Source organism: Strix aluco, chromosome 4 (genome assembly GCF_031877795.1).
Source record: "Strix aluco isolate bStrAlu1 chromosome 4, bStrAlu1.hap1, whole genome shotgun sequence".
Lineage (NCBI taxonomy): Eukaryota > Metazoa > Chordata > Aves > Strigiformes > Strigidae > Strix > Strix aluco.
In genome coordinates, this window is record NC_133934.1 from 69,804,807 (window position 1) to 69,832,567 (window position 27,761).

Below are 27,761 nucleotides of genomic sequence, written 5' to 3' on the forward strand. Positions count from 1 at the left end.
AGACCAAAAATGAGATGAAAAATGCTTTGAAGATTTTGCAAAACTCCATCAAAATGGAACTTTTTAAACAATCAGAAAGATGTAGGCCAAACATAAAGGTTAACCTACAAATAACCACATTAGGTATTGAAATTGGATATAAAGGATGTCCTAGGGTGAGACATGTAGGAGAGGAGCATTCTGGCCTCGAGAGTGACAAAACGGTTGCACGTAAAACTAAGCTATGGGCCCCCAAAACGCAACAAATTGCAGTAAGCTGTCCCAGCTGTGAAATACCCCGGAGAACAAGCCTTACTGAGAAGAGCTCTCCGAAGAGTTTGCACAGCTGGTTGCCTGGAGCAAGCGATGACACGTGTATTGCAATGGGTGAGTGAACATGAATCTAAACATCCTTACTTGAAAAACCTTCAGTGATATTAAAAGAGGGAAGCAGTCCGCTCCGTGACTCCTGAAGGGTCTGGAAATCGGATTTCCATCCGTCCGGAGGCCAATACGTTACACTTTAGATCGGTTTACCGGTAGGTCAGGTCCCGTCCTGAGCCCGACCACCGCGCTCCCCCCCGCCCCGGTGGCCCCCAGGCTCGGCGGCCCGTCGCTGGGAAGGGGAACGGGGGCACGCTGCCGCCCGGGCCCAGCCACGCCGCCTCGCTGCCGGGGCCCCGCGCCCTGCCCGGCCGCCGCTGCCCGCAACCAACATGGCCGCTGCCAGCGGCGCGTCACGCGGCCGCCGCCACCGCCCCATTGGAAGAGGGGCCGGAAGTGACGCAGTGGCGGGAGCCGGGCGAAGCGGGGTGGCGGCGGCGGCTGGCTGCGCGGAGATGAACAGCCGCCTGCAGGAGATCAGGGAGCGGCAGAAGCTCCGGCGGCAGCTCTTGGCGCAGCAGGTAGCGGGGCCGGGGCGGCGAGTGCAGGCCGGGGCGTCCCGTCCCCCGCCAGGCCGGGCCCCGCCGGCGGGCGCTCGAGCGCGTGGGCCCCGCCCTTTCCCCGCGGGGAGGGGGCAGCGGGCGCGCGCCGCCTCAGGTGCAGCGGCCCCGCTGAGGGCGGCGGAGGGAGAGGGCCGGGGCCTTTGTGGCGGCTGATCGCCGTTAGCGCGACGGAGCGGTCCTGCCGCTGGCCCCGGGTGCTCGGCAGAGGGAAGCGGCGAGTCCCGGGGGGCCGCTCGGTTTGGCCCCACAGCCCCGGCGGGAAAGGTGGTCGCGGCCGGCGGCCTCCAGCCGGTCTGCGGCGGGCCTGGCTGATAGGAGGGCGCGCCAAGTTTAAAGAGTGGCCCTTTGACTCCCTGATTGTTACCGTTTGGGTGGGTTTTAATCAGCCGTAACCGTGGCTTGCATTTGTCTTGCCCGTTGTTCAGTTAGGAGCTGAAAACGCCGACAGTATCGGAGCCGTGCTGAACAGTAAAGATGACCAGCGGGAGATCGCTGAAACGAGAGAAACGTGTAGGTCGGTATCGGCGGGCAACTTCTGTTAGGAATGAGGGGGTTTTAACAATAATAAGCCGTTAAAATAGGATGAGATCGTGCTCCAAAGAGCAAAATAAAATCCTAACGTTTATTTAAAAACATGCAATTCAGTGGAAGAAAAATGCTTTAACTACTCAAATCTGAACTTTGAATACGGTGAGTAGGGTTTAGTCATTCACTTCTAATAGCAGTTTGGAAACCAAGGCTAACTTCTGCTCCTTATGTTAAAAAGCTACTGTGGAGCAAAACTGAGGTGTGAATGTAGAGTATGCCGTCTGCGCCATCCTAGAGCCTGTATACTTTTGCTGAGAACGGTTACAGGACAATTTAGTTTTAAAGTTCTTATGGAACAACAGACACATCTAGGACAAAGTAGGTAGTGCTTATTGATTCTCACGTTTAACAGTCATTTTCTTGTCTAAGCAGGCTTAATTTTGTAGATGTACTGCTTTGGTTAAAATAAGCTGTACCTTTTACAACAGAAAAATGAGGAAGCAAGATACCTGTTTTCAGGAGTTCTGTTCTTAAGAAGTTGTGTTGGTCTCAAATATACTGAGAGAGGAGCAACTTCTTGTATATGAAATGTCAAAATAATTTCTAACTTGTAACAGAAACATGTTGTAAAGGCAGATTATCAGAGATTCATGAAATGTTCTCTCTAGAGAGAGAAACTGTTTTATATGAGGGGTTTTTTTTGGATGTTTATAGGGCTGCTTATGATACTTCTGCACCAAATGCAAAACGCAAATACCCAGATGAGGGAGAAGCTGATGAGGAAGAGATTGAAGAATATAAGGTAAAAAAAAAAAAGGAAAAAGTTACTTTTCTCTGGTGTTCATGTATCTTTGAGGGACTTACAAAATGTGTGTTTGTGCATTTAAATAAAAATAAATGTGATATGTGTAGATACTTTAAAATTTATGTTCCTCAGTGGCATTTCCCTTGATGTCTTCCACTGCTGCTAACTGATGCTTCCACTGCTAAGAGGGGGCGTAGATGCTAGGTGGTTCTCTTCAGACCTGGCTTCAGTGCACTGAACTGTACACACACCAGAGCCCAGTGTCTGGAGGCTTAATTTAGTGCTACTTCTAGGAAGAGGTAGGCTTAGGTGATAGCGCCCACAGGGAACGGCAGTGTCCCTTGGCTGGCTGGTGTGTGTGGGAAAAAGTGGTGAAATGTGTACATGGTTGGGAACACAAGAAAAAATCTTGACTGGAATTTCTCTGTGGCGGAAGAAAAGCTTGCATTTAGCAAGAGGCACAGGCCATTGGATGAGACATGGGGGGGCTGAGGGTGTCTTCCAACCTGCCCGTTAAGTGCAAAGGAATGCAGTTCAGGATGAGTGGAAGAAAGAGAATCTGAGGGAATAGAAGTAAGAGGCTTGTTTTGGGATGTGCTTTAAGCATCCAAAGTATCCAGGAAAAGTTGACTGTAAAAAAAACCAAAACACCTGAACACCTCTGTGGTCATTGAAGAATGAGTGGTTGTCAAACTCTCATGCTCTTCATTTTTTCAAATGCTCATCCAAGAACTATTTGACAGATTTCTTGTTTCATATCTAATGTTGGCCAAGATGAGTGGTAGAGGAAGGAGGTTAAACGAAGGCACAATTATGATACAGCTGCCTTTCTGATTTGCTTTCTGATCTTGCAGCACCATATACTCCCTCTCCCTTTTTGTCTTGTCCTAATAAACTTGCTTCTCTAGTTCAGTAGAATCAAGGTCAGTGCATTTATGAAATAATGCAGTGTCTGCTGTTCTCTTGGCTGCCTAAGAATAGTAATTTTTGAAATATGAGGCCTTGATAGCGTTATATTTGTGTTCAGGCTTATAAATCTTTCTGTAATAATGTCTATCTCCTGTCTTACTAAAAGAAAAAGTTACTAAACTAAAACAAAAAGTTAACGTACGATGGGACACTTTCTGATTACTGATTTTTTTTTTTTTTAAAGCCTACCAGTAAATGGACAGACACTCATTTTAACATGCGAAGTGTTAGTCTGTACATCTTGTTTAGCAAACCAGTTAAGTCACCATCTCAAAGAAGGGATTTACAGAGTACACGCACTATTTGTGCAGTGAGGCTTTTATGCTCACATTAGTGATCAGTTCATATCACTTTATTTTACTCATATTCACCAAGTATGTGGTTAAACAACTAATTTCTTTTTGGGTGAAATATATGTGGATAAGTCACTACAGTTGTCAAAGCATATGAATCTTATCATTAGCATGGAGAAGACTTACCCTAAGGTGGGCTGTAACCATTTGCAAGTGGCCAGACTCTTGCTATATTGTTGAAATTGAAGAATATTTTAATACTACTAGCTTGGACCAACTTCAGTCGAGCAAATGAGTAGATTTAAGAAACTTGAAACCCCCCAATAGGAACATCTAGAGTCATCAACTGTTTTCTGCAGACATTGCTAATTCCCTATTGGCAGGGAAATAAGAACTTAGTAAAATCCCATCTGTATTTATGTAACTTTTTCCTTAGTACTTTGAGCCTGTTTAAATTTAGTCTTGTAATATGAACCAGTACAAAAATCTAGATCCTTATGGTATCAAGCCCTATTGGATTGTGTTTAATACTCCTTAAACAAAAGTAATAGTAGACTTAGTTATTAGTGTTGCAGATAAATATTGCAAGTTTGTCGGTTTTGTTAGGAAAATTAGAGGCAAGTATTTCTGACGTGAAGTGACTCATACCTTTCTAAAACCCTGACTTGCAGTGTTGGTTCTATGCGATGGTATCAGTTAATCCTTCTGAAGTGGTTTAAAATTTTTGTGCCCTGACTTCAGATTTGGTGGAAATGAATGTGTCCTCAGACCTCAACTCTAGCTCTAGCTGGAGCCTGAGCATCTGTCATTGCTGGTGAGGGTGGGTTGTTCTGAAGATACAACATTGTTGTTGCCGCAATGCACTGTGATGGTGCAAGGTCTGCAGGGTTAGTGTGTGTGGATGGGGCATGGAACCTTTCAACAAATGTAGCTGGGTATTTGAGAGGATTTCTGCCAGTTTCTGGTGTTCAGAATGGACAGTGAAGTGAGCTGATGACACCTAAATGCCTTATACTGGTGTTTTGAGAGAAGGCTGAACAGTAACATTGCCTTTTTCATTACATGGGGGAAGTGTGAGCAGTTTTTGAGGTGAAAGATATTCATCTCAGCCATTTAGGAACATTTGATGCAAAAAAAGGTGTGGGTGTTTGTGGTTTTTTTTTTTTGTAGAATAAGTGTAAATTTATAGTGACTGTTCTTAATAAACATTAGGTTGATATAAAAATAAAGGGCAGCAAAGCTGCTGGTTAAGCTTCCCTCTGGCAGCTTGATTTCTGTCTTGGAGCCTGACTGCACTGCGAACCATAGAGGTGGGAGATAATGGGAAGAGGTGCATTATTGGCAAAAATGCATAATGGATATTTTAAGGTCAGAAAGTTGAATTGTGGTTCTGAAGAACTTCTACAATACTCCTGTTTTTTTGTGGGACTGTAACAGTTGTACTAGGGTCAGCTGAGCTCCCTGGTTGGTATTTGGAAGTGACAGGTAATGGGACTATCTGCTGCTACTCCCAGGCTTTTCATAGCCTTCTGAGAGTGGTGGTTGCTGCTCCATCTCTCTTCCCTGGGTGAATTTACTCAATTGTTTGTACCTTTATAAATGTCTGGTATCATCAGTGTTTTGTGGCAAAGATTTCCAGAGTTTTAACTTTGTATGAAGTACAAAAATACCTGTGGTTGAAATCTGCTGTCTGCTGGCCTAATTTGATACAGCCCTGTTTTATTTTGTTTCTGCAAGCAGTGGCCTGCAAGCTTGGAATGCTTCCATGCTATTGTTCTAGAGGCTGAAAAAAATCTTACTTGGTTGAATCATGATAATTGCTTAATGTATCTCTAGTCATTTGAAAAAACTATATGCTTGAATATTGTGGGTAGTTTTTGTTTCCCTAACTCAGCAACAATATACCAGATTTGGAAAACAAAGATGATTGATGTACAAGAACCTTTTATCTTATTGTTAATTTCATTCTGTCTCTGCTTTGACTGTGTCCTTTTGCCTTTGAAAGTTAGTGGTGTGGGCTTTTTGTTTGTGGCCACAGGATGCTTTTTTAAAATCTTAAATCACTTACGAAGGCATGAAGAGAACTGGGATGACTCGGAAGTAGGTATCTAACAAGTGCTTATCATCAGAAGGCTAAGATTATAGGAAGATGGAAGAGGGGAAAACAGGTGTAAGCTTATGATGGCATAAGCAGTTTTAAGTAAAATTAAAGCTTTCAGCTCTTTTTTTGCATGAATAACGCTTGCTGCTGCTTGTCTGCTGTTCATTCCTTTTCCTTGTAAACACTTGCTGTTTCTCTTTTTGGTCTGATTAAACAAACAAATAGACTATCTCTGTAAGTTCTTCACTGGAATAATGGGAAGGGGGAATCTATGACCTGTTAATCACAGCAGGTGTTTCAGAAGTTTATTCAAAGCTCCAGTTTGGAAAGAACACAGAGCTTATTTTAATATTTCAACAGTTAGTGGAATCAAAATAGGGAGAACACTTTTCTGCATTCAGGCAGCTTATGTAGTGTAGGGTAAATGAAGCAGTAATAGTAGCTTCTTCTCTGCATCTTTAGACTTAAGATGTGTGTTGGGGGGAAGAAGTTGAGTTCATTTCTGTGAGAAATCTGATTTTCCATCTTTCCTTCAGTGTGTTAAAATGTCTCTTTTTTTTTCAATATTTCAGCCTTGAGACTGCTTTTCTCCTCGCATGAAGCACTATATTAACTGATTAAGATTTCTGTTGTAATCAGTAATGTATGAAAGAATGTATGCTTCCTACTAAAATATGGTAGATAATATTATTTAGTGGTTCTTCGGTTTTATTGATATTTAATATATATACTGGGTTGTTTCAGGATCAATGGGAAAACAGAGTGACGTGAAGAAGTGAGTCTCTTTTTTGTTTCTGTTATCTCTGAGTTCTATGTTGGATGTTCAGAGTATGTCAGTGTGACAGATCTCTGATTCCAGAAATCTGATGAACTAATAGTTGGTGACACACGTTATAACTGAGGGGAAAAAACTGCAATACCTGTTTTCTGTACATTTTGAGACTACAAAATGGCAGTTTTAAAGTTACTTTTAAGGACAGTCCAAATGAAATACTGGCTTGTACCATGTGCTGTTTCTGCAAAGTGTGTACTTTAACAGATTTATATAGAGAAGATGGTTCTGGCTGCTAAGGTTGGAACATAAGAGATGATTGAGTGGATATAAATATTCAAAGGTTCTACTACAGAAGAACTTCAACAAAATACATCATTTGCTTTAGTCCAAGGAGTGAAATATTTTGGTGACAAAAACTAAAAGCCCTGCACTTTGTAAAGCACTGCCTACACTGTCAGCGTCTAGAAATGAAGAGTTTCTCATTTTATTCTTCTTTCAGGGGCCTTTCCCAGTAACACTCTCCTCATTAATGAGTCAGACCTTTTTGGGAATAGGTAATTTTTTTTCCCCCTCCAAACCTGGAGTTGGAGCCATTCATGATCTGCTGTTTTAGGAGACTTCTGTTTGTAGACAACCCACTTCTTTCCTTAAGAAGCAGAATCATAATGAGAGAAACAGCGTGATCTTGTAATATCTGCTTTATTTCCAAGGATGAAGTAGAGCTGCAGCAAGATGAAGAGAACCTGCCCTATGAAGAAGAGATTTACAAAGATTCCAGTACCTTTCTTAAGGTGAGCTGCTTTTGCAATTAGAAGTCTAGTCAAAGCTGGCAGTTTTGTTAAACTACTGCAGTTGATGAAATACAGCTTTAAAGGCTGAAGTAATTGACTGGAATTCACAAGTACTGGAAGTTCCCTGTGAGAGATGTGACTGTAACAAGTGTTTACATCAGTCTGACCAAAGATCTGGGTCAACTTACAATGAGCCATAGTAACGGTGGGCCTGATTGGGAACTAAAAACACAGTGACAGTCTTGACTAGCATAGCTTATAAAGGCATGTTGAAAAGAAAAAAAAAAAATCTGTTACTTTCTCATTTATCAGACTTAACACGTGTGTGTGTGTATGTCCGGTTATCTCCAGAGCCGTTGCTCTTGCTGAACTCCCTCTTGTTCTCCTCCAGGGTACTCAGAGCTTAAATCCACACAACGATTACTGCCAACACTTTGTGGATACAGGACACAGACCCCAGAACTTCATCAGAGATGTTGGTATGACATAGTCAGTAGCTGTTTGAAGATAACTCATTTTACTTGATATCACTTCTTTTTCTTCCCCTTTTTAATTCCTTACAGTTACTGGGAAATACAGATACACATATACTTCATAGTTTTGTCTTTCTCAGTGCATACATATCAATATATAAATTTATATGAATTGCTTTATTTTTTAATCAGTTAGGAGGTGATTATTACCAAGGTTTTTTTTACCCTTGGTCTTATTTGAAAATATTTAACCAGGAAGATTTTTTCAAAACTAAGCTCTTTAGTTCCAGTGAGCAGATCTTGAAACCTTTGGAAGTTTGAATAACTGACAGTTCAGCTGTTTCCTGGACTGTGTTGCTGCCAAGAATGCATATAGCATGTAAAGTATGGAAAATACTAACATTTAAGTTGGTAAGCAGTATGGATAATATTTACCAGCTAAATTATGTAACTGCTGGCAACTCATTAGAAGGCCCAACATATTATTGCGATTAGAGGATGTTATTTTTTTAAGTTTACATTCACCCAGCCATCACTGAACTTGTTACTTAAATCTGGCTTTGTTAGGCCTGAATTTAAGCTTTCTAAAACTAAGGTACAGTTTGGTCCTGTTTTTCAGAAAGGGTGCCTGGTAATTATTTGGGTTTTTAAAAAAGCAGGACACGTCCCTCTGCAGTTTTCTGCAACAGTTCTCTTTATTTTATCAAGTTTAAGATTGTCGGGGAAGGAGTGTTGTGTTTATAGATGCCAGCCCAAAGAGGTTTTGTTTGCTTGTGGAGGAACTTAGTTTGTTTCTTCTCTATGTTTTGCTAGTGCTTCTGTGAAACACATCTGGATATTTAGTATGAAAGATGACCTGTTTTCACTCGGTTATGGCTTTATCTGAAAAGCATCCAGGCTTCACAGTTACATACTTGAAATAGTTATACGTTGTTCTTCGAAATGTGTACAAAGAAATAGCAGCCTATGTTATTTACTCCGACTTCTCTGCTGCGTAAAGAATTGGGAAGGGACAGGACAAATTGTTATGAGCATTAATATGGATATGAACGTGTCAGCAGCAGTTAGTCTAGAATCCTGTATTAGAGATGAGGTATGTCAAGTGACATTGTTTAGTATACATTTTGTACATAAGGATCAGAACTCTGCTTAGGGGCTACTTTGTAACTGGATATAACCCTATAAAAAGCTGTAGGGAAGTAATGGCTCTAGAGCACCCAGTTACATCTTTTTGATGTTGCTGTTGGAAGAGAGGGAGAAACCTGTGGGTTTTGGTTTGGTTTGTTTGTTGGGTTTGGGTTTTTTTAAAACAACTGGGGTCATCTGGAGTGAAAATTCTTTTACATCTATTGCTGAGCTGCTGATAACTGGCTTCCGTTTCTGCTGGTCAGGAGTATGTGACTTGCACTGGCTGGAAGCAACACAGCAGTGGAAATCAGAAGAACACAGTGGTGGTGTTAAGGTGTTTTGTGTTTGAGGAAGAGAATGAAAGTAACTTGTGGGTGGTTTATGCATGTCATAAGAGATAATAAGGTTTGATACTAAGAATTTTGCTTTTACCAGTGTGATGCTAGTATTGGGAGTTCAGAAGTTTGAATTAAAATAAGGAGAGGGATGAAGGGTTGTGGGGTTTGTGAGTTTGGGTGGGGTTTTTGTCCACTATGGATTAGTACCATTGAAAGTTGTAAATTTAAATGAATGTGAAGCTTTGTAAATAACTCCTACTAAAGTTGAACTGATACTGCTAGGGAGGAGGGAATGGTACCTTTTTGGTTTGTGTTGAGCCTACTGCTAACAACAACAAAAACACCCTATCACTTCTTACTTTTTTGAAGCGGGAATGTAATATACTGAAAAGTTTGCTGCTTTTTTCTTTTTTTGTAAAACTTTGCTGCAGAAAACCTAATTAGGGTTGTCTCTTTTACATTCTATATGTATGAAAGGTTTGAAAATTAACATAAAGCTAAGTCTAGGAACCCGATAAATAAATATACGTGTATTCAGATCTTCCCAACTGACTCCAGAGTACCAAATCTCAATACACGGTTGCCTAAGGGAACCAGCCACACCCCAGAAATAGTCTTTAAAGGTTAAATAAGAGTATTCCGTAAATGAATGTTAGTTAGATCTTAATATGAACTTATGGATGGGGGAGTTAACAAAATAACTTTCTCTCATCATTCAGGCACTTTCATTTTAAATGAAAGATTGTTTCCTTCTGATAAAGGAGTTGTGAACTCCTGATCCCTGTAGTGCTCTTGGGTGGATGAGAGCACAGACACTACATTCAGTTAACAGCTGTAACTGACTGGGTGAAGGCAGGAGGCTTTTACGAAGTACTGAACAAAAAACTGCTTTGAAGGGTTTGGTTTGTTCTAACAAAAATTAAAATGAGGCTAATTATTAACATTTGGACTTATTCAGAATACTGGACAATGCTTAATTGATACAGATTTACTCTCTAAGTAGTTGTTAACTTCATGTTTTCTTCTTCTTAGGCTTAGCAGATAGGTTTGAAGAATATCCAAAACTTAGAGAGCTCATCAGATTGAAGGATGAGCTGATATCTAAATCTAACACTCCTCCCATGTAAGTGTTCTTGTGGAAAATGCCTTTCTTCTCCAGAGCTGTTTGAAGTTAGCTGTCTGCTTTGCAAATCTCTCTCTCTAGCACCTGCTCAGAATTTACATTTTCGATTACTGTTTGTATATACAAATTAATCCATTGAAACTTCAGAAGAATAAAATCAGTTTGGTTTTGTTAGTGTAATCTAGATGTTTAACATAGTATATAAACTAGATCTTCTTTCCAGTGTGTGATTATCTAAAGCTTTGTTTTTTAAGACCGAACTGTCAGCTGATTGGCCTGCAGGCTTTAATTTGGGAACTAAAAGAACACCATAGGATCATGAATCTCATGCTATCATGCAGTTTACAATAACAAGAAAAGCTTTAAAAAATTGGCTTCTTAATATAACCTTAAGTTGTTCTTGTAACAGCTTTTTTTGTAGAATGTTCAGCTATTAACGTAGTATCATTAGTCAGATGTTACATTGTAGTTTAAGACCAAAAAAAGTTTAGGCGTCTGGAAGTGATCTGTCCAGTTAACTTTGAATTACCTCTGAGTTTTTCCTGAACGTTAGACACAGTATAAGCACACAGCATGTTACTCCCAGGAATTTGAACCTATCTGAAGGTGAACCTAATGCTTTTAATATACTGTAGTCCTAATCTGTACCGAGTAAAATAGCACTATTTCATGATAGTCACATGAAAAAACTCTGAAATAGTTGTCTGGACAGCTGAGAGGCAAACTACAAAACTCAACTTGCTGTTTTGAAGTTAGATGCATTTTGGCATTCTTAGCCTTAAGGCACAAAAGGGGAAAAAATAGTAATCAAATGCTGCCTTCTGATAGCACCAAATACACTTACGGAATAATAATCTCTTCCAGACACTTTCTTAGAAAGGGGGAGGTGGTGGTCTGCTTATCAGCTTGTTGAAGGTATTGAGGGGAGGGCAGTGTAATTTTTAGGACAGTGATACAGCAGTGAGGGGTGGGCAGGTGTGGAGGCCAGTTGTAAGAGTGCGTTTGAGTGTGTATTTAATAAAGTCTATGTGTGGCGGAATCGTGCTTTTTTTATAGGGATAGAGAAATACATTTCCACTATATGTAAAGTAACCACATTTCCAGTATTCAGAATCTTCTGAACATAACATATAATAAATGGCAATTCTAAAAATATGCCCCTTCCCCAAAGCGAAGCAAAGTAGAAGTCTGTTAGCCAGACAGTGAGTGTTTGCTACTTAAATGTTGTTTTCTCCTATATAGTCCATGGATGTACAGAAAGTACTAGATATTGTGTACGGTCTGTGTGGGCATCTGTTTCCTGCTTGCTAAATTACAATACTAAAACTGTTTATTGAGAGAAAGACTACTTTTTAAAAAATCTAATGCAACAGCATCCAGCCTAGGTTAAGTGACAGTGCGTTAATGGATCTCCTCTGGATTTAGTGCGTTTGAGCTATATGAACTACACAGGAGACCCTACTCTTAACTGGCTACACAGAAGTGCTGAGTGGAGTATAATTTTCAAACCACCATTGTAACTTGTCCAAACAATCCCATTGTCTTTTGTTTAAACAGGTACTTACAAGCAGACTTGGAAGCTTTTGATATTAGGGAACTGAAGTCCAAATTTGATGTGATTCTTCTGGAACCGCCACTGGAAGAGTACTACCGAGAGACTGGCATTACTGCTAATGAAAAATGTTGGACCTGGGATGATGTAAGTATTTTTCTTGCTGTGAAAAGGATTTCATACATGTATTTAAGCAAATCGTTTGAGGATTTAATTTGGTATCAGAATGTTTTAGAGATGTGTTTTAAGGAAGAATGGGATATGTTGGGGTTTTTTTAAAGAAAAATTTAGGTTCTTATAAAAAATTAAGTTTTATATTGTATGCATGCCTACACTGTTTGTGTTAAAAGACCATTCTTTTTTTGAGGAGTTTAATTAATTAAATATACCTTTTTGTTCTCCCTGAGCCTGGTTGAAAACTAAATCTAATAATATAGGGTTTTCTCCCTACCCTCAAATTCCATGAGCTTTCTTTTCTCTTTGTTTTTGTGGTGGTTTAGCCCCTGCCGGGGTCTGAGACCATGCGGCCGCTGCCCCTCCCCCACAAAGGGAGTGAAATACAAAGCCCTGAGACTGAGATAAGGAAAGGTTTAATACAACAGAGCAACAGCAACACAACAAACAATAACAATAAGAATAACAGTGATAACAATGAACAGAGCAAAGTATATACCGATACAGCAGTGAGAGAACCGGCTGCGCCAACTCATGCGATCACCGATTCTTCCCGCGCTCGCACCAGGATGTGACTTCAGCATGATATATGAATAACCCGGCTAGAGCTTCCCCCCCACTGCTGGGGAAACTTAACCCTATCCTGGCTAAACCAGGACAGGTTTTTGCTGTTGAAATTCAGAATATCCATTTTAAATATTCCCTTATTTCTTGACATTCTGAAAGAGATTTTTAAGGTAACTTTTTCATACACTGGCCTTCTAGTCAAAAGAGTAGATAAGTATGCTTCACCGACATACCACCTCCTTTCTCTGGAGTATTGATTGGGTAGGGAATTTTAACAGTCAAACCAATTGTAATCCTGAGAAGCCTAACAAAATACATAAACCTTACTTGTGGAATGTTTTTCTTGAATTTATGTATTCCCTTACTGCTTAGTCATGTCAGAGGTTTGTTTTTTGGGTTTTTTTAAGCCCTATTGATTTCTGACCCCTTTTTGGGAACAAGGAGAAATCTTAATGTGCAAGATGTGATCTTGTTCAAGATTGCTGTTGGTGGTCCTGTTCTGTTGTGCTCTAGTTTAAGAGACTTGAGTTAGAGAAAAGATTTTAAAGTTATTTCTGTAGTAATGTGTGTAGGTGCTTGTAAAGGAGGAAACACTCATGATGTATTGATAAGTAACTCCATTCGGTATTTTTCCCTTTTCAATAAAGTCAGCTCTGGAAAAGCAAGGTGAGGGCTGGAGGCTATGAAGTGCTGGATGTCATCAGGCATAAAAATTTGACACAAAGGCTGCTGCCAAGTTGCCCCATCCTTTGAGACTGAACCAGAGAATTCCTTCGCTTGGGCATTGAATAGAAAACTTGTAATGCTAATGTCAAATAGTGCTACTATGTATCTATGTATCTACTCTATGTATCCACACTTTACTCATTTAAAAAAACAACACAGCCCCCCCCCCCCCCCCCCCCCCCCCCCCCCCCCCCCGCCCCAAAAAACCAATTTGTAGTAGAGAGAAATAGCTGATTAAAGAAATGCTTGCATAATCATGTCAGGAATTCTTCAGTTCAGGCATGTGGGTGGGAATATGCAACTAATAAATACCTATTATTGAGACACCCTATTTGAAAGGTATGCAGGACTATGTCTGCATTAGCAGCAAATTTGTCATAGTATGAGTGAATCAGTAGATTGAAGCAGTTGTTGCTGAGATTTTCTTATCTGTGTTCTATGCAGTTTGGGGGAGGGCGTGATAGTATTACTTTAAACTAGATTTAGTTTGTCCTTAGGCTGAAACCTGCACACACATAACTCCAGAAGTGAGTCAGTCAAACTAAAGGATCATGAGAACAAAATAAAATCCAATTCGCCTTTAAGGAATTAATTTGGAAACAAAGGCATTCATGCCTGTGATAAGAGACTAGGTAACTATGTGTTAAGGAATAGCCAGCTCCTGTGTTAGCCATTCTGTTATAGCAGGCAAAAATGGTGCCTGGCAGAGTCACCCCGGGGGAAAAAAACATTCAATCCCAACAGAAACATGGGAAGTGTCAGAGGCGGGAGTCATCTTCTTAGTTGGGAGTTATATCCACTTAGTGTGGCTTCTACTGCATGATTTTTCTTCACAGTGGCACTGAATGAAGCTTGATTTGATGTGTTAGCAAGTTACAGATGAATCTTTTCAACTTGTAATGAGTAACAGATGCTATGCATCTGAAGTTATTTCATTCTGAACGTTACACATTTGTCATTGTCGAACCACTGTCCTGATAAATTCTTCCTTCTTTTTTCCTGAAAGTGAAAATGGAGAGAATGTCTTTCCTATATAGTAATAGAATTAAGCTGATTTTTTAAATAATGTGTCTTCATAAACTTCACATAAGTAATTCCAGGGCTGAAAAGAAACAGAGAACTATTGCTTTGTTGTTAAATCTTTTTTCTACCAATGGAATGGTAACATGAAGGGGGGTGGGGGGGGTGGGGGTGTGGAAATCATGTGGGTTGTATTAATCTTTTAAGTCTAGAATTTTCTGCACAGATAGAACTTCTCTTAAAAAGAGTAATTAAGCTGATCATCAGCTATGTTGAAAACATGCACCTGGGTACTGATACGGTAACTTTTACAGCACACTTTCTGGAAAACAGTTTTAAGAGGATGGCTGTGAATGGTATACAACCTAATATCTTTAATAAAAGCACTTCATGATGGTTTCTGTGATAATGCTTCACCACTTATTAAGTATTTTTCCTGATATAATTGGTGATTTTATATTTAATTCAGAAACACTTTTATTACTATTATTATTAGATCATGAAATTGGAAATTGAAGAAATTGCAGCCCCAAGGTCATTCGTGTTTCTATGGTGCGGTTCAGGCGAGGGTCTGGATCTTGGCCGAGTGGTAAGATGATGTTTTAATTCAATTTATCAGGGACAGGCTTAAGAGTTTATTTTTATCATTGACTTTTTCTGTATGGAATTCTTGACTGTTACTGCTGAGATGTTTTGTTACTGTGGTAAAGGATATATAATTTTAAGTGGATTAAATAAATGTAAGTGTATCTGACATTAACTATTTAGATACTGTTATTTTCCAGATGAGTTGCTGTACCCGTGTGAGGAAGCATAATTCTATAGGGTCTAGAAAGCTGTACTGCTGCCTTGTTCTTGATGTATGCATCTTGCTATAGGAGCAGGTTGTATGTTGAGTGCATTTACAGCGGAAGTCTTAATATTTTTCTGCCAGAAATATTAATGCTAGCAGCAAGGTGCTGCTGTTTCATAAAGTGGGATAAAATTGTGTGCGCAGCACTGCTTATTTTCAGAAAACTCCTGGAGTTTAAGTAGGTTGTGAGCTCTGTGAAGTTACTTCCCTATAAGATCTTGGAGTTTCAGAGTGTGGAGTTTCTGTATGTCAGGGTAGCACTGCCTATGCTGGGGATGGTGGAGTAAGAATTTCCAGTTGGCTCTTGCTGTGTTGAAACGTTTTTTGCTTAGTTTGAGCAGTGATTTCTATTAAAGCAATATGGCATTTGTTAAAGGACATGTGGTTACTAATCTGTTTGCTTTATCTGCTTTCCATTCTGAGGTTGGTTAAAGTAGTTATTTCGGATAGATTGATTTTGGTCACAGACATGTTCGTAGTAGTTGAACAGTTCTTGAACACAGCAATAGCCAAATGAGATCTCTAGTCCTTAAGGCCCAATTTCCTTCCTTTCTAAGATTACACTTAGAGGAGTTAAGGATTTAAAAAGTCATGTAAGGTTTTTTTGATGGATTTTTTTTGTCTTTTACATATTCAGGCAAAACCACAAAATGGTAGCAAAGGCTTTTGGCTATTTACCTTCCCATTTATAGAATTTTACATTGATGTGAACAACTATCAGAGTACAGGTATTAGTGGAAACAGGGCCAAGGCAGCTGATCACTATGTCACTCAGACTGATTTTGATTAAATTTAAGTGTCACTAGGAAAAATGAGTGCTGAGTTCCACAGGGGATCTGTGCAGTGGTTAGATTTTTTTTTTTTTTTAAAAAGGGTGATCTAGACAAGTTGGTGTGCCCATAAGCCTTTTTTTTTTTGGGGGGGGGCAGCTTGACAAAACAGTGCAGTCATGCCAGTAAACTGTTTCATTCATCTGTGACAAACTTCTCCAGCTATGCTTTAAGAAAAGTGAGGTACCTATCTGAGTGTTCAGGTTAAATTAATTAAGTTTTTGGTGTAGTGTGAACTGTTTTATCTGTCTATAATATTTAGTGTCTACGCAAATGGGGTTACAGAAGATGTGAGGACATTTGTTGGATTAAAACAAATAAGAACAATCCTGGAAAGACCAAGACCCTAGACCCTAAGGCTGTTTTCCAAAGAACCAAGGTAAAGGTTTGGCTCAATTTTTCCTCTGTTCCCATCCTGTCTCTCAGTGCTGATGAAACACCTGGTGCTCTACAGCAGCTGGTGACATGCTTTCAGGCAAACAGACACGAGGACTTCAGAGTTCTGGTCTGCAAAGCATGTTATATGGAAATAAACATATTCCTAGGATGAATGGTGAATTTCTGTCCCCTTTCTGACTTTAGTCAGTGTGAGTTACAGAAGCTTCATCTACATTTAACAGTGCTTGGTAAATTTGTGTTGTAGTCCTCTAAATGTGATGCACATTTGAGCCTTGTTGAAATGCAGGTAGCTGAGGAGGATTCATAGATCGGTGGAACAAGAATGAAATCCTGAGAGGGAAGATGGAAACTGAATAGGAAATGTTACTATACATTGCAATGTTTTTGACTTCTGGGTTGTTCTTAGTTATGGGTGAATGGTAGTTAGTCTGTCAGCAATACCTTTTGTATTGCTCCTTTCCAGGTTACAGGAGAAGACTTTCTGGCAGAGGAACACCTTTTGAATGGAACTAAACTGAGCAGTAGAATTTGAAATCTTAAAAACTATAAATTCTAAATGGATTTAGTTATAAAAAATACCGTGGAAGTCTGGCTAGTGGTTCTAAGTGCACCTGTGCAAGTATCTGCCCAGAGCTTGAATCAGACAGGGGACTGTTAGGGACCATGGCTCAGTCGGCATCGCCTGACTTCCTGAAGGTGACTGTAATAATGCACAAGTGACAGTCAGCCTGGTTTAAATTAAACAGTTTCTTAGGGATGCCTATTGAAGAAGGTGCAGAGAGAAAAAGTATCCTGATTTAAGAGACTCAAACGTATGTTAGAAAAATGTGGACGGGGTTAATAAAGAGTTGGTTTGGGTATATGTGGGTGTAACTGGCAGTTCTACTGAATACACGGAGTTGGCTGGCAATAATTCAAAGTGTCATTAACCTCAGGACTTATTCCACATTCATTAATCTTTTGTTAATATTAAACATCCTCAACGCTGTCTCAGATTTGCCATTTTTTTTTAGGCGTATAAACTTCCCTTTAAGATATCTGGAATCTTTCTTTGACTTGCATTTACATTAATCTGAAGTTTGTTTGAAAGTGTGTTGTATTGGTTATAAATATTTATAAGTATAAATACTGTATGTTTATTGCATATAGTATTGCAAATACGTGCAGCTCACTCATGAGGGAGGTTAAAACTAACACAGGAGGATTTGGGGGGGACTTTATGTCTTTGTTTAACGGAGGAGAATAGTTTCTGGTATTGGAGAATTTCTCTGTTTATTGAGCAAGGGTTGAGGTGAGGTCACTATCTCTAATAAACACTGAAAACTGAGCTAGCTTATTCTGATTAAATAAATAGTCTGTTGTGCAAGATGTATTTACCAGCGATTGCAACAGCAAATGCTATCCTATCACATTTAGTTTAGGCATCTCTCTGGATGGGTGCTTTATGCTCTGCCACCTGTTAGAGAATCTAAGGTACTAATGAATGACATTCCAGGTGTTAAGAAAATAAAATGGTTTTGATAGTTCTTCTAAAGACTAGATATATGAGGCTTTGTTTGATGGGTAATTTGCTTAGCAGTATTCTGCCTTTTTATTTAGTTAAATTTAAGGTCCAAAAACCCTGTAGCTTAGGTGCAGTTGACCAACTGCATAGATTTGATAGGTCAACTATTCTGCCTTTCATATTTATTCACTAACTCTTAAAACCCTTGCCAAAAATCTGGAAACGATTACACACTCTTGTCTGCAACTTTTTTTAGAGCCATCTGGTGGCGCTTAGTGAGTCAGTGTTTTATGATACTGGGAAAATCACTTATCTGAGCTTAATATTTGCAGAAACAGAACTCTAAAATGAATATGTAGAACCCTCTTTTCATCCTGTACCAATTATGGTGATTCCTCATTCATAGATTCTACATACTAGTCACTTAAATTAATCTACAGCAGTGTTTTAGAGGAAAGGAAAGCAATGCATATTGCAGTTAAAGAACATTTTTAATGCTGATGGAGTTATCTGAGAGTGCACTGACAGTTTGATAGTGGGTTTACTTTTTTGATGCAGTGATACCTTCTAGAAAGGAATCTGAGGATGAAGGCTACTTCTGTAATGCAGATACAATGTGAAAAAATACATCTTATTTTTACTGACTGAGAACTTTGAAAATTATTTGTATGAATAAAGTTAGGATCAGAATGCTGATAGAAGTATTATTCCTATTTAATAACTATTCCCTTACTCTTGCCATCACCTTGTACTCTCCTTGTGGTGATTTCTCAGCCTTTCCAACTTAAAGCTCTAACTGCTGTAATTGAAGAAGTCCAAATACCTTATCTCAGCCTCTCTTTGTAGTGTAGTTCATCAGGCCAGATAGCTTAAACTGCTCTCTGCTTTGTTGTCAGAAGGCTCTTTTGGTAGCTCCAGCCTGTTCTGTTCCAGTTCGTGCTTCAGACTTTTCTCTGTATAAGAGCAGGATCTGCTCTGCCTAGAATTTCCTTTTCTCTCTGTTGTGCCCAAACCACGGACATCTGTGCTGTAGCAGTATGTGCAGCTTGTGACAGGTGCTCTTCTGTGTGCTGTGTGCGTAGGAGCACTGCCTCATGGGCATCAAAGGAACTGTGCGTCGCAGTACAGACGGTGACTTCATCCATGCTAATGTTGATATTGACCTCATCATCACAGAAGAGCCCGAAATTGGCAACATAGAAAAACCTGTAGAGATTTTTCACATCATTGAGCATTTCTGCCTTGGACGACGACGTCTTCATCTTTTTGGAAGAGACAGTACAATTCGACCAGGTAACCGTTAACATTTACTTTTGTCAAATAGTTAAATTTTAATTTACTTTAATAACCCCCTCGCATCATCTGAGGCCACTTGATGGGGGCTTTTGATGGAAGCTGAGGCAATAATGGTTAATCCTAATGTGTGATTCTCTGCCAGGACTTGTAGCGACTGTGTGACTGTATTTCTGTGCATAACTGTGCAGGTACCCCCATTTCCCCACCATGGGATTATGATACCACAGAAAGCCAGATGAGCTTTCTTGGTGACTTCTCCATAGTGGAAATCTAGTCAGGAGTGAGACTGGAGGGAGTTGTTTCCCAGGTTTCCTACCCCCCTGCTTGGGTAACTAACCAGCCTAACGTTCAGCAACAGAGTGATTGTGGCATCACTTGACAGCTCTCCCAGCACTGTGACAATAGCAAAGTGACTTCTGCTCTAGTTAACATTCTGTCTCTGATGATCAAACAGCAGAAAATTTTGCTAGAACTAAAGATCTCACGTGTATTTTCTTAGTAAGAATGTCTGTCTTAGGGTGGATCCTCAGTCTGTGTTGCACAAGCATCATCTAGAACCCTATTAAGTGGTATTACAGTTAGGTTATAACTTCTATTATTATGATGATGTCTGGGAGCAAGACCAAGTCACAGATACAGTTTAACACTGCTTACTGTTAAGTTTTGGTTTATAAATATTCATTTTTAGAAGAAAATACTTGCTCAGATAGTAAGACCTTCAGGCTTCTGTTTTTTCCATGTTATCTCTAATTGAAGATAAATACTGAAATTATTCAGTATTCTCCTGGAATACTGAAATGTATAATTTCTGTCTTTTAAAGTTCATATTCGTTTCCTTTCTATTAAACTTCTGTTTTTTGACTTAATAGTGAAGTAAACTTCACACTGGCTCTAAAAATTGAAATATTTTTATCATGTGCGAGACAGTGTAGCGGAATTCTCTGCTTGTAAAATTCGTATCAGTGTCCTAAAGAGGTTTCCAGACATATGTCATAGGTCAGACAGTAGATCTCAAGGAGATACATTTTTGGTTTATGTGAAGATCTGTCAGTCACAAAAGAGGGTTGCTTGGACAGTCTATGACAACTATCAATTCTATCCATTTTTTCAGAAGAAAGGGTTTTTATTAACCAGTATTTTTGCCTATTCACATGTTTAATTCAACAGTAAATATAACAAAAATCAGTTGCTATTTCTTTTTTTCCCCATGTGCCCTGTGTGTACACTTCTCAGAAGCATGATTTCTTTCTCAAAACTGATTTTAAATCCCTGTGAGCTTAGTGCTGGCCCTGTTGTCAGTGTCTGAACACCCAGCGTCTTACACTGGATACTGCATCTGACGTGATAAAAAAAAAAATGCATAGAAATATATGGATCAGATTGAAGATAACTGCATTTTATTTGTTTTGATGGTCAGGCCTTTCAGTTTATCGTGCATAAGTGGTGAAGGACTTTCACTGTAAGAGAATACAGACTAGAAGAATAAAGTCTATTTTGACACTTTTTTAGACTTTTGTATCTGTTGTCAGTGACACTTCTGCCCTAAAGCCTAATGTGAAATACAGTTCAACAGTCCTGCTTCTTTCAACTGCCTGTGAATGCTTGAATTGCCCAACGACAGACTTCATGTTGGGGATAGCGTAGTCATTCTTCACATACTGGTGGATACGGCCAGTGTTGGTCTCTGAAGAAGTTATAGTAGCGGCATGCCTTTTTCAAAAATAAGTGTGGGGAGGATGTAAGTGGGGCAAGTGCTATAGCTGCACTTGCTTTAGGTTCATTTAGCAGTTTTGTGTAACGCTGTTTTCCCCTAAATAGAGATTAATAGTTTGGATGACAGAGGAGAAACAAATACGAATCCGTCCATGGCCTTATTTGCTGCATGTGAATGCTAATACTTAGGATATAACATAACTGTTGCATATTCTTTTATTGCAGTTGGGATAGGGTGTATATTGGTATACAAGCTGCAAGCAGTAAGCTACCTAAATAAATTTCAAGGTGTTTCTCTTGCTCATATGAGTGACTATTGGCCATTCCTATTCCTTGACTGGCCTTTGGCTTTAATTTTAATGATGATGTCCATCTTAATTCTCTTGGTTACTGGTGTGTGTGTGGAGGGGGCCTTTTGTAGGAAGTCATTGTTCAGGTATTACTTCAGTGCTGTTGTAGGTGAATTATTACACGTTAATGTCCCACAGGATCACAAACTTCTGTATCTTTTAAATTTGGTGGGTATCCTGGAATTGCATTGCATACTTTAAATCCTGTATTCATCACAGATCCTCACAGTGCTCGGTGAAGTATGAAAACCTAACATTTTAATTTTTTTTTAAATGTGAAGGAAGCAAAGTAAATGTTGCGTAAATACCCAGAGTAAAGAGAACAGGGTTAAAGAACTGATCTTGGGTTTTTTTTATTCTTGTTTTCCTTTTAAGCATGTTGTTGATTTTCTTCATTAATATAATACAACTGAAAAATACTTTCCCACTGGCATTTTTAAGTGGCCTGAGCCCCATTTTTGGTCCAAACACTACTTCAGCTCATTATGTGAAGAAATAGGAACGTGCTTGTTTTAAACATCTGGCTGCCTTGAATCACTTGGTGAAGCTGAAGTGCCCACTGAATGTTTGGGCATAAGCAGGTTAATTTAACTCTTTAAGCTCCATTTTTTTCATATCACGTGGCCTTCAACAGAATTTTTATTTTATTGTTTTCAGATACATACTTGCAGCATGCTGTGCTCTTGGCTTCACTGACACAACTGATTTCTGGAGACATGATTACCCAATTCAAGTTAAATTGCCCTTTAAAAAGAGGAGGAGGCAGATGATGTTGTTTTTAAACTAGATGAATTTACTGATCTGGTTTAGTCTGGTCCCCGAGGGGCTGGAAAACAATGTTGTGGTGTAGGAACAAGCAGGAAGGAGGGGGAAGGGGTCTTGTGAAACCACAGCCTGAATGTTCCCATAGCCATGTGTAAATAATAAAAAACCAAAAGAACAACCCCTAGAAATATCAAACTAAAATCTTAACTTTTCAACAGCTCTGGCTTTCCTAGGGGTGACTTTTTCATTCCGTTCAATACAGGTGATGTGTGTGTGTAGACAAGTGTCTGTCCCTATCACTTGAGTGTTCATTTACTAGGAAAAGACTGTAATGGCCTTCAAGCATGAAGTTTGCTCTTGCTTTGGTTGACTCTGGTTTTGTTCCCTAGGTTGGCTGACTGTAGGACCCACCCTCACAAACAGCAATTTCAATGCAGAAACATATTCTTCATACTTCACAGCTCCAAACTCCCACCTGACCGGCTGTACCGAAGAGATTGAGAGACTTCGGCCCAAGTCACCACCACCCAAGTCCAAGTCTGACCGAGGAGGTGGTGCTCCAAGGGGAGGAGGAAGAGGAGGGACGTCGGCAGGCCGAGGAGAAAGGGGCAGAGAGAGGAACAGAACTAACTTTCGGGGTGAGAGGGGTGGCTTCAGAGGGGGACGTGGAGGTACCCATAGAGGAGGCTTCCCCACCCGCTGATGACTGTTAGGTAATTGCTTCTTCCATCGGTCCTGTGCCTCATCCCTGAATCTTTTTCTTAGTCTTGTTTTTGCTAAAGTGAATTATTCTGGGGACTCAAGCTAGATGACTTTTAAAATTGGTTTTGGTGCAAGCAGTGACAGACAGTCTGCCTTCCAGCACCCGGCCTGGCATGTCGCCTCACCCCGCAGGCAAGGTCCCGCACCCAACAGTGCTAAACGCAGCCTCCTGCCAGCTGCTGTGTGTCAAAGCAGAGGGAGCCATCTCTTCAGACCCACGGATAAGATTGAACTGAAGATACTTGCTCTTCCCTTATGAAACTTGCAAGGTGTGGGCTTTATTAACTGTCATTTTCTCCAAAACAGGGATTCCTCTTCCTCCTTTGGAGGTTCAGGTTTGGACTGACTTGGATTACAGTGCTGGAGTGGGCATGAAATGCAGTTCTGAATTGCATGGTCATAGCAGACTTACACTCTCGTTCATGGAAGAAAAAGTGCTGTGTCTATACTGACACCTATTTTAACTTCTCTGAAACCAAGGAGCAAACGGAATAAATAGAATTCTATTTTTTCTTATTTGGTTTAAATTTCCCGAATTATTCCTGGGAATAGGGAACAGGTTTATCTTTCATTTGTGGCATGTATGCACTCCCCTTTCACGTCTGTCGTGGGCAGAGTGGCAGTTCTGTGCAGTCCCGTGTTGTGCTTCACGGAAAGCAGGAACTTCTGCGTTTATTTGTGGTCCAGAACTTCTCCGTAGGGCTGGATTGCTTCTTGAGTAGGGGTTTTCACCCAGCGTCTGTTCATAATAGCCTTGTTCTTTGGTAGGGAAAACCAGCTTTATTGCAGAGCAATTGCAGCCTAAGTAGTAAAAAGGCCTCGCTGGAGATTGTGTTGGGAAGGGGCGGTGGTGTAAGGGAGAGTCCGTCCTCAAAATAGTCACCTGCGTAGCGAGGGCCCAGTAATCGAAAGGAGAGTTTTGCTTTGCCTGTGGACGTTATGTGCATTGGAACTAGACTGTTGGTGATCAGCTCCGGAGTACAGTGCGAAATGCAAGCGATTCACTTTGGTATGTACAATGTTTGTTTTTAGCAAAACCACTGAAAACAAAAACCTCTGAACTTCTTGGTCAGTACTTGGTAGACTGAACAAACCTGGCTGTTGGTGTCTCAAAGTCTTAGGTGTGGATTTTGGAAAATTGGCTTTTAGGTCTCATAGTGTTTCTCCTTTGGAGCCTAGCTTTTAAATAACTGTCCTGTAAACTAGTGGATTATTAAACTTGTTTATCAAAACTGATGTTGAAACATTTTTCTTAATATTTTGTGGGTTTGTTCTCCTTGAGGTTTTGGAATTGCTGACTTTACTGTGGTTTCCTCCCTGCTGTTGTGCCAGAGCAGCAGTAACTGTTCTTTTGGTGCATGAAACCTTCGCACAGAAATTTTTGTAGGGGCTGGTCAACTTTGTGGCCTTGCTAGTGTGCTGAGGGACTGCTGAAGCGCCGATGAAACTCGCCTGTTGATTACACGTTGTTTCCTCCTGTGTCCTCTTCCCCCACCTGAAGAGGGAGTGGATTTGGGGGAGGGGTGTGTTAAGGGTAGTGCTCCTCTGACTGTCGGTGCTGTCTGCCAAAGGCTGCCGGGGACAGCATGGGGTAAGAGTCATACGCTGCAGTAAGGAAACTTTTTCCTGATTTTTGCCCTAATCCTGTTCTTACTCAAAAAGTAAATACTGGAGACAGTTAACCTTAGGAAGGTTACTTTTGTGCCAGTGATAAATCTTTTTTCTTTTTTTCTCAATTAGTAGAAAATGTTAACTCCCACTTCCCCCTTTTAATTATATGTCCATAGCTGATAGGTCAGTGCGTGGGCTACTCTTAGCATAGAAGAGGAGACTCAGAACTGGTTGAGATGTGTGTCTGTATCAGTGTGCAGAAGTTGGGGTGCGCTCAAGACTTCAGTGACTTGGGAAATTAATTAATTGCACATGGTCTTGTAAAAAAAAAAAAATTTCTACCAAATAAGATCCCTCTTGAGCGCGCAGAGTTAGGTTTCTCATTTTTTCCCTCAAAGCTGAAATAGCTAAAGTAGTGTAACGAAGAAAAGAACATGGCTCCAGAGAGTGTTAGATTACATCTCTCCAGATGGGCCAGCTTCACCAGGGAGGTGTAATGTGGGTGTTGTTAACAAGCAACTGACCTTACTTTTTTAATTGAGGTTAACAGACAAGGAAATAGACCTTTCTGCGTGTCCTCTGCAGCCAGACACCTGCCGGTTGTAATGTGAAGGTGGTGTTTCCACAGCAAGAGCTGGCCTGTACAGGTAAGACAGTAGCACATGGGCCTGTGTACCCAAGGCTTGGTGTTGCGCGCTTGTGGTGGAGATGATAGAAAATACTGTAGTGAGACTCTATTCCTCCCCCACCCACCTAGTTATACAGTAAAAACATCTGCTCGTTTTTTTTAATCGCTGTTGATTTGGACCGTATCTAAAGCGGTGTCTAGAGATGAAAAGCTTTTAATTTCATTACCGGTTGTCAGTTAATTTCTCAGTTGTAACGCTTTAACAGGAGGAGGATAACGCTCATCATCAGTGAACTGACGAATATTTCATTTACCACAAGTAAATGAAGACTTAATTTGAGCATGCTCTCCTTGAAGATAAAAAGCCTAACAAGTTTCTTCCTTTCCGATTTTATTAAATGCATAATGCCACCAATCCAGTCTGGGGTGCCTGTCTAGATCTTGTCATGTCTTTCCATTCTGGAAGATGCTTATAGTACTTTGGGTATCTTACACCCTGTATGAATTAGGTGAAGGATTTGACAACTGGACTGACAAGATACTCAGGATTTCTTAGCGTTTAGCTTCAAAGCGGTTTTAAGACATTGGTCGCCTGTAAATCATTGTGCGTAAATCCAGCCATCAGCTTGAGAATTCTCTCGGCTTTCCGACACCACCGGTTACCAGAGGTTGGATGAGATGCTGGCTGTGCTGTGCAGGTTCATGGGTGAGGCGCTCGGGGTTTCTGCGGTTCCTGCCCAGCACAGCACCGTGTTTGTGGATACTGAACGCATTGTTCAGTGGAGTGGAATTTAGGCTGCAAACTAAAAGACAATTTTGATCTGACAGTGGAAGTTAAATGGCATTAAATCGAGGGATTAATCTAAGAATACTCAAGTGTTTTAAAATCCTTGGCAGGGGGTAGAAATATCCAGAATGCACTCTAGAAAAGAATAAATGACTGCTTTGAGCCCATTGCATTGAAAACGTTTCTAAGTCTTGTTTCTTGAACATGGCTTTTTAAGGATACATTGAGTAACTGGAAGTGATAGATCATGAGACCCACTGTTTCTGTATATAGTAGTAAAATGATTTCTCCTTCCAGAATCAGAAATAAGTAAATAGAAGTGGCCCAGTGCAATGGGATGAGGGCCAACTTACTAACATGGAGGAAAGCTTACTAATCCTTTTCAGAATAGGGTCGTTCTCATGTGTGAAGAAGCAAGTGGTAGGTGAGGTCTGTGGTGAAGCATGAAGGAATTTTGAGTAGAATTATTGCAGCAATTAGAAAAGGAAAACAAAAAAGGCCAAACTACTGTAAATCTGAGTTGTGTCACAGTCCTGCTGTTTATGCTGGAGCCAAGAATTGTGGTATGGTCTGTGTGAGAACTTTTATGATTGCTGCAAGAGCTGCTCTATCTGTAGAGCATGTCTGTATCTTGGTGCCAGTTCAGCTATTATGGTGTCTTAATAAAGGTAGAGTTAACTGTATATGAAAGGGTAGAGCTTGGATGAATTAGCTGTGTGCGTATAAACAGCTTTGTCTTACTACAGCTTTGTTCTGAACAGCACCTCTGTGCCTGGAATCCTGTCTGTCAGAAGGCTTTGCAGGTAGGTGTGTACTCCACAATTGTAGGTGTAGAGCAGGTTGCCTCAAAGCAGCAAGTCAGTGCTGCTCATGTAGCCTGAACTGACCAAGTAGAAGATGCACAGGATGTGCTGGCCATTGGCAAACACCAGGAACAAGGTAAGGAAATGGGTGCTGAGCAAGCACAGCCGAGGCAGGAGCTGCCTTGGGGAGCAGCTCACCAGCTTCCTGCCTTGGGGGGAAACTCTCATTTGTTGTGGTTGATGTGAGCTTCCTTCAGCAGCTGGGCACAAACCTTTCCTGAATTACACTGCCTTACTCTGTGAGAATTGCTGAATATTCCCCTTTCCTGACTGGGTTGTTAAGTGATTTTCACTTGCCAAACTCTTTTGGAAAGTCTGGTTTTTTTCCCATTCAGGACCTAGTTTGAGCAAGTCTCCTTACCATAACCAGGGGTGATGCTGACAGTGAAAAACACTGGAAGTTCTGTAACACCAGATAAGCTTCCCCGGCTGTACAGGTGACCTACAGTGGTCTTTGCTGATTGTTGGACACAGGGAATTGCTTATGCTGGGTAGTAATCACTGTTGCTAATTTAACTCTGCTGTGTTCCCTTGCTCCTGAAGTCACCATAACAAACTTCTTAGGCTGTCTTACTGTGCTTGCAAGGAAAGATGGGGGGAGGAGTTGCCTGAAGCTGGTTTCCAGTGCCAGTTGCCCTAAACCCCCCTCTGTAGCAACCTGGGGTACCTGTTGTAGGTGCTGCTGGTGAAGAGGTGGAGAATAGCTTTTGGTAGATGCTGACAGCATAAAAAACTTAAGAGCACTTAGTATACAAAAGAATAAACACACACATGGTGATTGTATTTAATAATTGCTTATTTCTTTACACATAAGAGTTGCTGGTGTCATTTTACAAAGTACACTGTTTGGAATGGCAACAAATACTTTTTACAGGGTAACATCTTCAGCTAAAAAGTGCTCATCTTGGCAGCTGACATCAGTCTGAGGATCCGATCGTAATATAGCCGCTTACTTTAAGAACTCTTGGTCAATGCACAAGGATCCACAACTGGTTTACACTAACATGGTTAAAGGCACTTTTTTTTTAATGAGGTCCAACTCTTGCCCTTACTTTTGAGGGTGTTTTGCTTTCTTTGAAACACTGATTTCTGTAACAATAGCATCGCAAGT

At 40.5% G+C, this 27,761-nt stretch overlaps 1 protein-coding gene across 9 annotated transcripts; it reads left to right on the plus strand.

Annotated features, from left to right (window-relative positions):
* Positions 1-27,433, plus strand: METTL14 (methyltransferase 14, N6-adenosine-methyltransferase non-catalytic subunit). Of its 9 annotated transcripts, none has more exons than XR_012623185.1 (13): positions 778-884; positions 1,352-1,440; positions 2,169-2,256; positions 7,108-7,188; positions 7,580-7,667; positions 10,160-10,250; positions 11,808-11,949; positions 14,786-14,878; positions 16,235-16,351; positions 18,958-19,168; positions 22,389-23,030; positions 24,923-25,019; positions 26,534-27,433. XR_012623185.1 is itself a non-coding variant. In XM_074823561.1 (12 exons), exons 1-11 carry the CDS (start codon positions 819-821, stop codon positions 22,700-22,702), a joined length of 1,380 nt encoding a protein of 459 aa, XP_074679662.1. In that variant the 5' UTR covers positions 778-818; the 3' UTR covers positions 22,703-22,712; positions 24,915-27,433. The 9 variants fall into 9 exon arrangements, 5 of the variants coding, with proteins under 5 accessions (XP_074679663.1, XP_074679665.1, XP_074679662.1 ...); XR_012623186.1 differs by having other exon boundaries at positions 26,549-27,433; XR_012623184.1 differs by having other exon boundaries at positions 24,915-27,433.
* The last annotated feature ends 328 nt before the right edge of the window (positions 27,434-27,761 follow it).

What these genes read in the sequence shown, in the direction of transcription:
- METTL14 (XM_074823564.1), top strand. Translation starts at nt 819, where the DNA reads ATGAACAGCCGCCTGCAGGAGATCAGGGAGCGGCAGAAGCTCCGGCGG. An exon ending in GAAACGAGAGAAACGTGTAG is followed by an intron (nt 1,441 to 2,168) that starts GTCGGTATCGGC and finishes GGATGTTTATAG; the next exon opens with GGCTGCTTATGATACTTCTG. An exon ending in CTGTTTTCCAAAGAACCAAG is followed by an intron (nt 16,352 to 18,957) that starts GTAAAGGTTTGG and finishes CTGTGTGCGTAG; the next exon opens with GAGCACTGCCTCATGGGCAT.